Source organism: Pseudorca crassidens, chromosome 10 (assembly GCF_039906515.1).
Source record: "Pseudorca crassidens isolate mPseCra1 chromosome 10, mPseCra1.hap1, whole genome shotgun sequence".
Classification (NCBI taxonomy): Eukaryota; Metazoa; Chordata; class Mammalia; order Artiodactyla; family Delphinidae; genus Pseudorca; species Pseudorca crassidens.
In genome coordinates, this window is record NC_090305.1 from 30,835,712 (window position 1) to 30,847,812 (window position 12,101).

Here is a 12,101-nt window from a genome sequence, read left to right on the forward strand (position 1 = left end):
CACATACTTCTCCACACATACACACACACACACACACACACACACAGAATCTAAGGATTACTATAAAGACAAAAGTACAGCTGTTATGAACCTTAATCAATGATCTAAAATCCATCACTTTAACAAACTACTGTATATAAAATAAATAAGCCATAAGGATGTATTGTATAGCATGGCGAATACAGCCAATATTTTATAATAACTATAAACAGAGTATAATCAATAAAAATTTTGAATCACTACGTTGTACATCTGAAACTAATATAATATTGTAAAAACTATATGTCAATAAAAAAATAAAAAATAAAAAAATTCAGTCCATTACTTTAAATGTAGTAGCACGCCGCATAGCGACAAGCTTCAAATTCACAAGTTGGTGTGAATTTCACCCTGGCATTTTCATCAAGGACCCATGTCTAGTGAACACACTAACCTGACTCCTACATTTCAATAACTGGAGATTTATTTAAACCTAACACATGGCTATTCTTCACAGCGTTCTATGTTTCTTCTCTCATGCAGATATCTGGTTCTCTTCAGTGTTTAGATATTTTATTTTTATAGTTCTATATTATTTTAAAAATACATACTCAGGCATATCCATATATTCAGACTAATACACATAGACCCACAGAAACCTAAGTAAATATCCAAAAAGACATATACCTAATAAGGGCAGGACAGAAGGAGAGGTAGGTAATTTTGTTTACAAACAATTATGCTTATAAACCGTTAAAGACACTCAAAACCTAACGGCTACAGACAAAAACCTAACCATTAGACAAGATCCAAGTTGAGAGTTTATTGTACATTTTGAGTTATTTTCCTTCCCATCTAGTCGCTCTGCCAACAATAGTAACTAGATGACATGTTGAGTTCCTTGCTGCTCTCAGTACTGTGATCTGCAAATGAAAGACCTATGATGATTAGCACACTCTCTTGTCACCATGGCATAAAAGCAAGCAGACTAGTCCTACAGGAAGATCTGCTTTTGCCCAAGTGGGGCAGGAAAAAAAAAAAGGGTTGGGAGTCTTAACGCACCAAATGTGAATGATTGGTCTGTAATGCGATGCTGATATTAATTTTTAAGAAGAAAGTAAAGCAAGAAGCACACTGGAATGCATAAAGAGAAATGTCACATGGAGAACGGGAGCTCAGTGTGAATCAGAGGGGACTTCTGTCTGCCCGATGGGCCGCTCCTTGGTCTTGCCTTATAACCAGCAATTAAGGCTACCTGTTAGCCCAGGGCAATTTTCCAGCCAACTTAATGAAACAGTTATACATGTAAGAAACATTAGCCCAGATCTGAGATGGTAATGCTAATTTTCCAACAGTGAGGGTGTGATGTTATCCCCTGCACCACCTGGACACAATATAGAAACTGACAACAAACATTCTCCCAGACAGCATGGTATTACCGTCCCACCAGTGTGCAGACTGACATCGCTACAGAGGACAGCATCAGTAGAAACTTCCCCCAAATTTTATCCCAAAGTTAGTGGATACTGGTATTTGGTTTTTATTAAAAAGAAAAAAAAAAGAAGGCCAGTGTCTTCAAGTGTTGATTTCTTTCATCATAAGCCATTTCCCAGCTCCAGAAGCTTTGAAGTGAACGCGTCTCATCTGTCAGGCAGCCCCTCACCCCCAGCCTGCCGGAGTCTGCGAAAGTGAGACCTAGGAGTCTGTCTTACCTGTAATCTGACTCTGTCCTTGTGGATTAAAAGGACTTGGTGCAGAGTTCAGGGAGGGCCGTGGGTTCTGAGGCGGGACACCTACTCTCATACTGGGATGAGGAATGCGCCCTAAATCACTGAGGCGGTCAGAGAACAAACTAGGTTTAGAGTCATCAAGCTTCTGTCTGTGCCCTGGAAACAGCAAATCATAAAATAAAAGCATATTAATTAGCTGAACAATTGACCATGCTAAATAGATACGTGAACATACATACTAGGGGTTTAAGCGAAGGAATCGTCAATACTGATCTTTATAATGATGCGTCTATATAATGCCTCCCATTTCAAAGGGCTTTGTGATAAGCATCGTCCGGTGGCAAGCATCCCTGGTTCTGTTCTAGGAATGGAGAGCGGAGGGGCCCAGAGGGTGACTCGGGGCCAAGTATCAGCGGTGAGGCCCAGACACCAGAGCCCAAGAGGGACTCTCTGGGCGCCCCCTCTGGCCTCTCGGGGAGGCTGGGAAAGGTGACTGTGTCCTGGGCTGTGTTTGCTCATTTCATGAAGGAGGAAACCTCCCCTGAAAGTTGAGAATCTGTGCATGGGACACACAGTGGGCCATACTTGGGGCAGAAACAGAGACAAACACTTCTGTTAAAGGGACACTTCCGTGATGACCATAAGTGACTTTTTCTTTTTTATGTTACCACTGTACCTTACGGAGACTCCTTTCTGAAAAATGAAAACTCAAACCGAGAAACCCCTTTAAGAGGAAAACAGAAATACAGGCAAGGAAACTCAAATCCTCGAGAGGAATGTGGACATTTTGTGATACGCCAAAGCCTGAAAGCGCATAATAAACTATGTTAAATCAGCGAGAATGCTTTTTTTATTTTAAATCTAGTGCTGTGGTTCTGTAAGAGAAACTGAAAACTACCCTTTGGGTTACCCTGTGAATGTGGAGAATCCACTATTTAAAAAAACAAAAACAAAAACCTCACTTGGTCTCTCTTCTAGTTTATTCAAGTGTAAAATCCACAGAAATTCTAGATATTCAAGAACTATGTAAGTTGAAATATAAACAAGGTACTAAGACTTTTTAAAAATCATCCAATCATTCCTAGCAAAGAGCATGGTATTGCCTTGGTGCAGGTATAACTGGAAAACACCTGAAGCTTGATGTGACGTTAGTTAAGTGTGAAGCCGTAGAGTGGGACTATGGTGAACGAGTACAATAATGCCTACTGCCTAAACAGAAATATCTTCCATGTTCCGTACCAGTGAAGCCCTGGTACGTTGCCCCAACAGTTTAGTAAAATGTTAAGTAACGGAAGCTGATTCAAAGAAGAGCCGTTTCAGATGATGACTAGAGTAAGAATTTGCAGGAAAAGTTAAGGGCATTAGGAGTAGTATCTATAACAGAAGAAACCCTTGAAGGAGGATTATTAAGAGCCTTCGAGAATGGCAAGGTAGATTCCACAAGTAGCAAGAACAACACCTCATCTCCCACTTAGTACAGGACAAGAGGAATATATCAGGACAGGGTTAAGCTGAACATTAGAATTTCCCAACTATAAGCTGTCTTCCTAAGACAAATTCCTTATTTTACTTGCCCCCAAATGTATTTTCCTGTCTCCTTTTTCATTGCCTACCCAGCCCAAAGAAAACAGACAGGAAGCCAAGGTTTGGTAATAGGAGTGTAGCTGTCTCCCCAGCCAAACATGTTCCAACTAAGGCCCATTAACTGAAATGCACCCACCACCCTATTTCCTGCCAGTGTAAGTCTGGGGCATGTGCTACAAATGAGGGGCTAAGATTGGGAGAAAAATGATCAGGAAAAACTAGGGAAACTCATTGCTTACTGATAGTCGTTTTCCCCACCATTTAGGACTTTTTAATCCATATTACACATAGATTTTAGAAATCTAAAGGATTATTCCCTAAATCTATTAGGGATTACCCAACACAAAAACTCTAAAGGAGTAATCCCTAAATCTATTAGGGATTACCCAAAACAGCCCCCAGACCCCAGGAAGTGAGGTGTTCACAGATGAAGTGACCAAGGCCTGCAGAGAGAAAACAACTAGCCCATGGGTCTTAGCTACTGACTAGCTCAGCCTGGACCAGGATGCAGCCCGCGTCCTAGTGGACTCAGCCTTCCATACACCATGTGGCACCATCCATGCTGGACCCCAGCTTCTCCCTTCCTCTCCCAGCTGCTACGAAGGACTGAAAATATTCAGATCGCCAAGGTGAGGCACCTGAGGACTAAGCCCTGGGAGGTGTCAGGCTGTTTTTCAAGGCAGGCAGAAGCAGCAGCAAGGATTCAGTTACAAAGTTAACAGCTCACCCATTACCCTAAAGAAACTTCCATCACTACACCTCGCTGTGTCTTACAAGGTTCACGATTAGAGAATCGTACAGTACTTGTCACACTTAGATCCATGGATTCTGTTCCTCATACACATACCAAAAAAAATAAAGGATTGCTGTGGTGTTGATACAGCTGTAAACATTAACAAGAAAGCTTATGGAATTGTCCCTGGAAGTTATTTAATAGGCCATATTTTTGGAATGGCAGATTCCCTGAGGGCTGGGGGAGCGGGGAGGGCTACACGATCTTGCATGGTTCCTTTACATACTGAGGCTTTATGTGGGCCATGGGTCACAAGAAAATTTAATAAGCTTTGCCTCTGCTTTCTACAGCCCTTTCGTTAGGTTTTCATGGAGACCGAATGAGATGTGAACTCAGTACACAAATGCGTGAGGACACGTTTATTTTCTCTGAGTCCGGTGCTTCGGGGCAGTGATAGGAGGTCGTAGGCAAGAATAAAGAACGCGGAGGAGTACGGATGTGTGTGAGAAATTTAAGAGCAGGTGAAATTGGAAAAGCCTCCATCACCTTTTGGAAATGATCTTCGAAGGCAAGCTACCGAGTATCTACACACACCTTAGAGTAATTCGGGGAACATCTATCTGCAGCTGCATCTGTACAAAAAACATACCCATTTTTCTTCCTAGAAGGTCTGCCCCTTCACAGCCACCACCACGACCACAATAAAATTCTTGCAGGAGAATGAAGAGCAAAAGCCGATCGGGTTCTTCATCTTTCAACCATGACAAATAACTGCTACCGCTAAACCACATCAGGGTGACACAGGAATGACGGGCTGAAAGAAGACATACTTAAGTCCTCAGCACCCAAGCCGTCCCTTCGGAAACTGGGGACTGGGAAGACAAAGGGTACACCGACTTCAATCCAGGACAGGGTACTCTGCCACGGTACAGGGAGAACCAAACCTCATCCAAAGGGCCAGAGAGTGGATCTTCCAAGCAGGAGGAAGCTATAAAGAATGGAGAACTGCTGTCTCCACGTTGCACAGTCTTGCATATCTAAGACTATGCAAAAGCTCGGTCCTGGATCTCCTTTTCTAGTTGCACTGCCTGCCTTGATCAGTGGCTCTCCCATCCAAGCTGAATAAAAAATGTTCTCTACGGAGCTTTGAAAAATATAGATGTCCATCAGCTCAATTAAATCGGGAGGTCTGGAAGACGGTCCTGGGGAAAGTTATTCTTTAAAAGCTCACGACATAGTCCAACGTGCAGCTGAGGTAGAGAGCCACAGCCCAGGACGATCCCACAACCCCACTCACTCAAGGCCACCGACTCACGTCCATGCCTCCCCGATCGCTAGGGTGAGCCCTGACCTCTGTCCTGAGTTCCAGGTTTGTGTGTCCCTCTGCCTACTTGACTTTGACTCTCCCCTGGGACATCTCAAAGGTATCTTAAAATCAGCATATTTAAGACACAATTCTTGCTTCTTCTCTCCAAGAAACACTGTTCCTCCCTAAGAGTCCCCCATCTCAGTACCAGTCACTCAGTCCCTTAAGCCAAAAACCTTAACACTTCCCTTGATTTCCCCTTATCCCTCACTCCCCACATTCAATCCATTAACAGATTTTGTCATTTCCATCTTGAAAGTCTATCTCGAATCTGTTCAGTTCCACCAGCACAACCCTCACCCAGGACCCCATCATGTCTCTCTGGGCCTCTGCCATTGTCTCCCTTAGTGTCCCATTCCAGGACTTTTCCGTTTTCCTGAAATGCTCTCCCCGGGATTCTCTGTACAGCCCACTCCTTCTCATCCCTTAGACCTCAGGGTGAACACCACCTCCTATGAGAGGTGCCTGCCTACTAGACCCAGAATAGGTGCCCTCCCCTCGAGCACACCCTGTTTATTTCCTTGACGGCTGTAACCACAATCTGTAATTATCTCATGCATTGATTTGTCTCCCCTGCAAGACTATGAGTCCAACAAGAACGACTGCTCTGGCATGTTTACAGCTGTAATTCTCACAACCCAGTTCAGTCCCTGCCGTACAGTAGGTGCTCAATAAATGTTTATACAATAAATGAATGAATGTTCTCCTCTTTTAGATAAATGTCTTGGTTGAGAGAAATTTTTCTGGCCCAGGATATCATATTATAGCACTATCTTTCCCAGAAAAACTATTCCCTTCTTATTTGGCAGTCTTGTGAATCCAGCAGGGAAACCCCTTTTTTAGAGACCAGCCTTTATTGATGTTTCCTAAGGAATTTCCCTGAAGAACGTTCATTTAAGTGAAAGCTTTTTTGCTTGCTTTCTGAAAAAGCTGCATTTGCTCTTACTATAATTCTTAAGCATTGCTGCAAGTCATTTAGAATCATAGAGCTGAAAAGGACAAGAGAAATCATTTTGACTCTCAGTTTTAGAGCAGTGTACTTCTTTAACGGAGAGGACTCTGAGTCCCTGAGAGGGGAAGTGACTTGCCCAAAGTCACATAGTTAGTGGCAGGACGAGAACTCAGGTCTTCTGACTGCTGATCTGGGACTCTTTTCCCTCCCATTTGCCAACCAGCTTGTTTTAGATTAAAACAGCACATCATCAGTCATTCAGAAAAAATCACAGTCAAAAGTGAATTTCAAGTGGAAAAAAAAGTAGTTTTCAGAACAAATTTCATTCACAAAGTTCAGTGTGTTTGGCTGAATATGACTTTTGTTGCAACAAATTCAGGGGCACAAGAAGAAAGTGTGGTGGAAGGGTCACAGTATTCACACATCCCTAGAGCAAAGACGCATGAGGAACGGTTAAGTCACCAACCAATAGTCTAATGGTCCCATTCTTCCCCACCCAGCTCTTTCAGTCCAAGGGCAACTCACCCACGGTGAAAGTTGGTAATGTTGCCCTTAGAACTTCTGCTTAAAAAATCACGCTTCTGAAACTGGTCCGTGAAGACTCTGAAACCGTGGTATGTGAACTACAAAAACAAACGTGCCACTCTGATGTAACCCATTTCGCCCATTTTTATAAAAGTCAATTGAGCACCGCTTCACAACTCTGGAGAGGCGGGTGGGCGCCCAGCCAGAACCTCACGCTCTGTGCCCTGTATTCACAGCGTGATGCAGTACGCCAATTAGTGAGCCCTCTTGAAGGATGCCCAAGTGCACTTAACAGAAGGGTACGCCTTTCACAACAGGCAGGGCGTGTCACAGCCCCTTCGCTCTCACGTGGCACAGAAGGGTCATTTTGCTGGTCACTAGGGCATGATGTTTGACAGCTCCTCTCTTTACAGTAGTATTTTTAATCAGTTTTAAACACTCACTTATTTTATTAGGTATTTAGCTACTTGTATCCTGGGTATCAGGAAGATACAATGTTTAAATAAAATAAAGTTAAAAGGCAGATCTGCAATAAAGCATCAATCAGGAATCAGTATGGCGTCCAAATTCAGGTCAGTTAGTCTAGCTAGTGTGTGCTGGGCATCTACCATGTGAGTCTCGCTAGGCATTTTAAGGAGGAGCGGGGAGAAAATATATAAGATAACATCGTTGCCCTCAAGCAGTGCACAGTCTAGTAGGGAAGAAAGGCAAGTTAAGTCTAACTGCAGAGGACTGTGTGAGACAATCACGGAAATGCTACAGTTTGGGGATCAATTGAAAAAATATAAATATGGACTATTTCAAAATATTAAGGAAGAGGTGCTTTTGGTGATTATGTAAGAGTAGTATGCCCTTAGGTTTTAGAACGGGTAACTAGAGGTTAAATGTCCTGATGTCTGGTATTTGCTCTAAAATATTTCGGCAAAATAACAAATAGAGCAAAATGCTATTAATTATAAAACAAGGCGATGGGTACCTGGGGTTTTTATGAAATATAATCTCTTTTAATGTATGTCTGAAATTTTTCACAATAAAAAAAAAACTTTAAAAAGTAATAAAATGCCATTGGAAGAACAGGGGAACAACTGATGCTGACTAACAGGGAAGAGGAAACCCTCACCGATGAGATCATTACGTCCTTGAAGGTGGAAGAGGATGCTGATAAGCAGAGAAGGAAGGAGAAAAGCTAGTTGGAGGACAAATGACAGAACCATGATAATAGACGTCCTGTGAGACAAGATGGTGCTGAACATATATATGATATTAACCTAACCAGAGGCAAACCATCTTCGAATCACTTGACACTTCTCATTTGACAACATTAATTCTTTTCAACGATGCAATATATATGGAAATCTGTCTTTTAAGACAGATCTTTTCATCCCCTGACCAATAAAACAACACTTTGGCAGCCCCTGAGACTCCTGTGCCATGCCGTCAGGCCTACCTGGAGGAGAGGGGGGTCTGGGAAGACATGAGCTAACTTTGCTGCCAGCAAGTCAAGTGACAGAATGAGATCTGGTCCAATACCCTAGGGCTCAAGCCACAGGGTAGAACCATCTAAGAATGTTGTGACAATGACTTAGAGAGTAAAAAAGAAAACGGAAGAGGACTTGAACTAGAATTACCATTTTTCAGAGTAAATTGGTTATATGCAACAGAGATGCTATTCCACAGCAGTTCTGGGGGGACAAAAATGATGCCTTCAATTCTAATCTCTCTACCCTGAAAGTGGCACATGAAAGAGTGTTTGCAGGGAGGGGTTAGGGAACAGGTTGACTAATTTTAAAGTCATAACTCAATTCCAAATGAAATTACTTGGAATTTTACCTCTGAGGATGACAGTCACTACATTCCCGCAAAAATGGAAGATGACACAGACTCAAGTGAGTTCTTAGGGAAGCCATGCAGAGTTTGGATCCAAATACCTTATTGAGGCTCTAGGTTAAAAACCTTGATTTTCTGCATTCCTACATACATGTGAAAATGAAAATACTATTGAGAAAAGTGAAACTCTTATCTGTTTACATTCAGATGATTACATTTCACTGGCGGTTTGTGAAAGTCTAAAAATCGAAGGCCTGTACCCTTGTCATGCACCCAATGTTTAGATAAGTTCTTTGCCTCTCCCTGACACACCTCCCTGTGCCACTACAAACAGTCCCAACCAGCTTCTCCTCTAATTTCCCTGTTTCCATTAATATAACTGTTTTCTAGTCTCCCAGGCTCAAAATCCAGCCTAGGTCTTTTCCACCTCCCTTTCCTAGACCCCAGCATCCGGTCAAGCCCATGCCTGTAGTTTCTGCAGGTCTAGCCCATCTACAGGGATGAGCCCCTAGTTTCCATTCCCACTAGGACCACTCCTAACCTCTCACTTGTGGTTAAGATACCAGAGCAGCAGGCTGGCATATATGAAAGGGCACCAACCAGCTGTATGACCACAGGAAGGGTTTAATGGAACTCTCTGAGACCTAGCAAAAACGAAGAGTTCGTTTCCATAATTTCTAAAGTCCTTTCAGTCCCTAAATCCTAACATTAACGTTATGTACCTGCGCAAACCCTTTCAGTCGTCTTACAGTGTCTATCAAATTAAACAGAGCCCCCTGAGCCCAGTAAACGAGAACCTGGAAAAGACGGTCTCAATGGACCTTATCACACTTTCTTCCAACGGCTCCAACCATACTGCTCCCGGCCTGTGCCCCACTCACACTGGACTCCCCACAGTTCTTCAGAGTCCCCGTGCCTTTGCCCAAGCCGCCTCCTCCACTCAGAACTGCCTCTCTCCCCAGCACCTCCATTTGGCCAAATCCCTTCCCAGTCTCAACCTGGTCACCACATTTGTTCTGGTCTTTTCTGTCTCTAGGGCCTCGGTGAGCCCTCTGGTTCCTATCACAGCAAACGGAGAGCAGCTACAACTGCTTTTTGTCCACTACATGTGGTTATACTTAAGTGTAGTAGGCATTCAGTAAGCATTAACTCTCTGTGAATTGATATAAAATATTTATATAAAATTTCAAACCCTAATATCTTAGATTCTCCTGGACTTGACTGTGAACCCCCTGAGGATGGGTGTCACGTCCTACATCTAACACGTAAATTTGAGCCTAGGTACAGAGAAGGCACACAACAAATACTTGTTAAATTAGTAAATAAGAACATTGTTACATTTAGAATTATCTCTCCTTTTGTCCAGTAAAAGTCAGAGAGGAGGGGGGGAAAAAAAAGGCTGGTTATTGGGCAACATTTCCCACAGTAAAATTGATGAGTCTCTAATCTTTGCTGGGAAAGGCTGCTGAGTCATCCTTTTTCCTAAGACTATGCTGTCTGGTTCAGGTCAAAAACTATTTCGGGACTAGAATAATGAAATGGACTAAGAAACTGTCTTCATGTTTAAGGAAGGCCTGGAGCCCCTCCGAGCCACTGGAAATTAGCAGCCGTGGAATATGATGTGTGCATGGGGCCCCAGAGCTCACACAGGATGGCCTGTGAGACAAGACAGCCCTAGACCACTGTTAGTGTGTGGCTTCAGACAGAGGACCACAGATCATAAACAAATCCCCTTCCAGGAGATTCTTCTCTGATGGCATTTCAAAAATGAACTAACAGATCTTCCCTCTAAGGGCCTTCTTAATATATAAACCAATTTCTAAAGGAAAAAAAAAATGATAATCACTACCACATATCTTCAAGAGCTCTCTTTCGAGCCCTTGAACAGTCAGGCATGTAGAATTCAGAGTTTATCAGGAAAGAAGAGAAGAAGAACAATTTCACCCAAGAGAGGTCTGAAGCCTTCCAAGTCTCTTGGGTAAAAACATAATTATGGGAAGAAAAACATAATCTACTCAAGAGACATAATTACATAGTTAAGCCATAGACTCCATAGAAATATTCTAGGAACTCCAGTTCATAGAAAAAAATGTTAAAAGCTTGAATTTGCTTTCTTTTAATAATAAGAGGCGCCAGTTTAGATCAGTGAGTAAAAAGTTCACTCTTCCAAATTCGTATGGAGTCATTTTTTAAATATAATTAGATGCATGAGAGAGATCATTGAAGGACAGCCTCTTTCAAAATGTAGGCTTCTAAAGGTTAAAGAATTCAAGATCTTTCGATAAATACACAAATGAAAGAATTGTGAGATATTCATTCGCACGCATATAAATGCAAGTTACTCTATAATTTTTAGATTTTAGGCTGTGGCAGATCCCGGCAATTGAAGAATAAGTATCTGGGAGAAAGGACAGTCGCTCACCAGGGAATAACCCCTGAAAAACATATGCTTAGAGTACAATCCTGTTTCTTGAAATAATGGAGTCAAGCAACCTGAAATATCTAAAGAAAGAGAAATTCACGGGAGGTAAGGAGAAAAAAGGATTTTAAAAATGTAAAGTGGGCTTCCCTGGTGGCGCAGTGGTTGAGAGTCCGCCTGCCGATGCAGGGGACACGGGTTCGTGTCCCGGTCCGGGAGGATCCCACGTGCCGTGGAGCGGCTGGGCCCGTGAGCCATGGCCGCTGAGCCTGCGCGCCCGGAGCCTGTGCTCCGCAACGGGAGAGGCCACAACAGTGAGAGGCCCGCGTGCCGCCAAAAAAAAAAAAAAAAAAAAAAAGTAAAGAAAGACCAGATGAAAGCGTAATGGAAATATACAGGAGGAGATGTAGTATTTTTGCAGGCGGTGGAAAAAGAACTAAACCGGGAAGCTGGCTGACTTCAACTCAGCCCCTCTCCTCTGCCCTAATGCGTCTCTAATCTACTTTTGCCTCTTTACCTCTAAATTCTCTGGCACCTTCTTTCTAGTTCCAATCCTGCTACCCTTGACTTTGCCTGCCTGTTGTTTCCAAGGGATGCTTCTTTCTCCATCTTTACTCGCATTCAAAATAAGATTATATGAATTCGAATTTTTCAGAGCTGGAAGAGAATGTGGATTTCACCAGACCATGTTTTATTTTAGAAAAGGAATTGATGCCCAGAAAACCCCTGTGACCTGTTTGAAGTCACGGAAGTAGGCAGTGACACTGGACACTAGCCCCTGACCAGCCTCTGTCCTCTTTTTCATATGCCAGGCTGCCATACAAGGAAAGAAGGGGAAAAAAGGCTAAGGAAAAGAGACCTAAAAGGAACACAATAAGAAAAAGCCGAGAAGCTTAATTCAGAGATTTTGTTACATTATACCCAGTCTTACCGACTCCGTTTTATCACAACACATCTTGTTCTACTAATTACAACCCAACATCCAC

At 42.8% G+C, this 12,101-nt stretch overlaps 1 protein-coding gene across 5 annotated transcripts in view; it reads right to left on the reverse strand.

Annotated features, from left to right (window-relative positions):
* RUNX2 (RUNX family transcription factor 2) overlaps window positions 1–12,101 on the reverse strand; it is a 314,752-nt gene that overhangs the window by 155,880 nt on the left and 146,771 nt on the right. For 4 of the 5 annotated variants that reach the window (XM_067752781.1, XM_067752785.1, XM_067752782.1 and 1 more), the window contains one exon: window positions 1,692–1,865. The exons of the other annotated variant lie outside the window; for it this stretch is intronic. In XM_067752781.1, coding sequence (XP_067608882.1) covers window positions 1,692–1,865 — 174 coding nt within the window. The remainder of the gene's footprint in view (window positions 1–1,691; window positions 1,866–12,101) is intronic. 5 annotated transcript variants of the gene reach the window in all.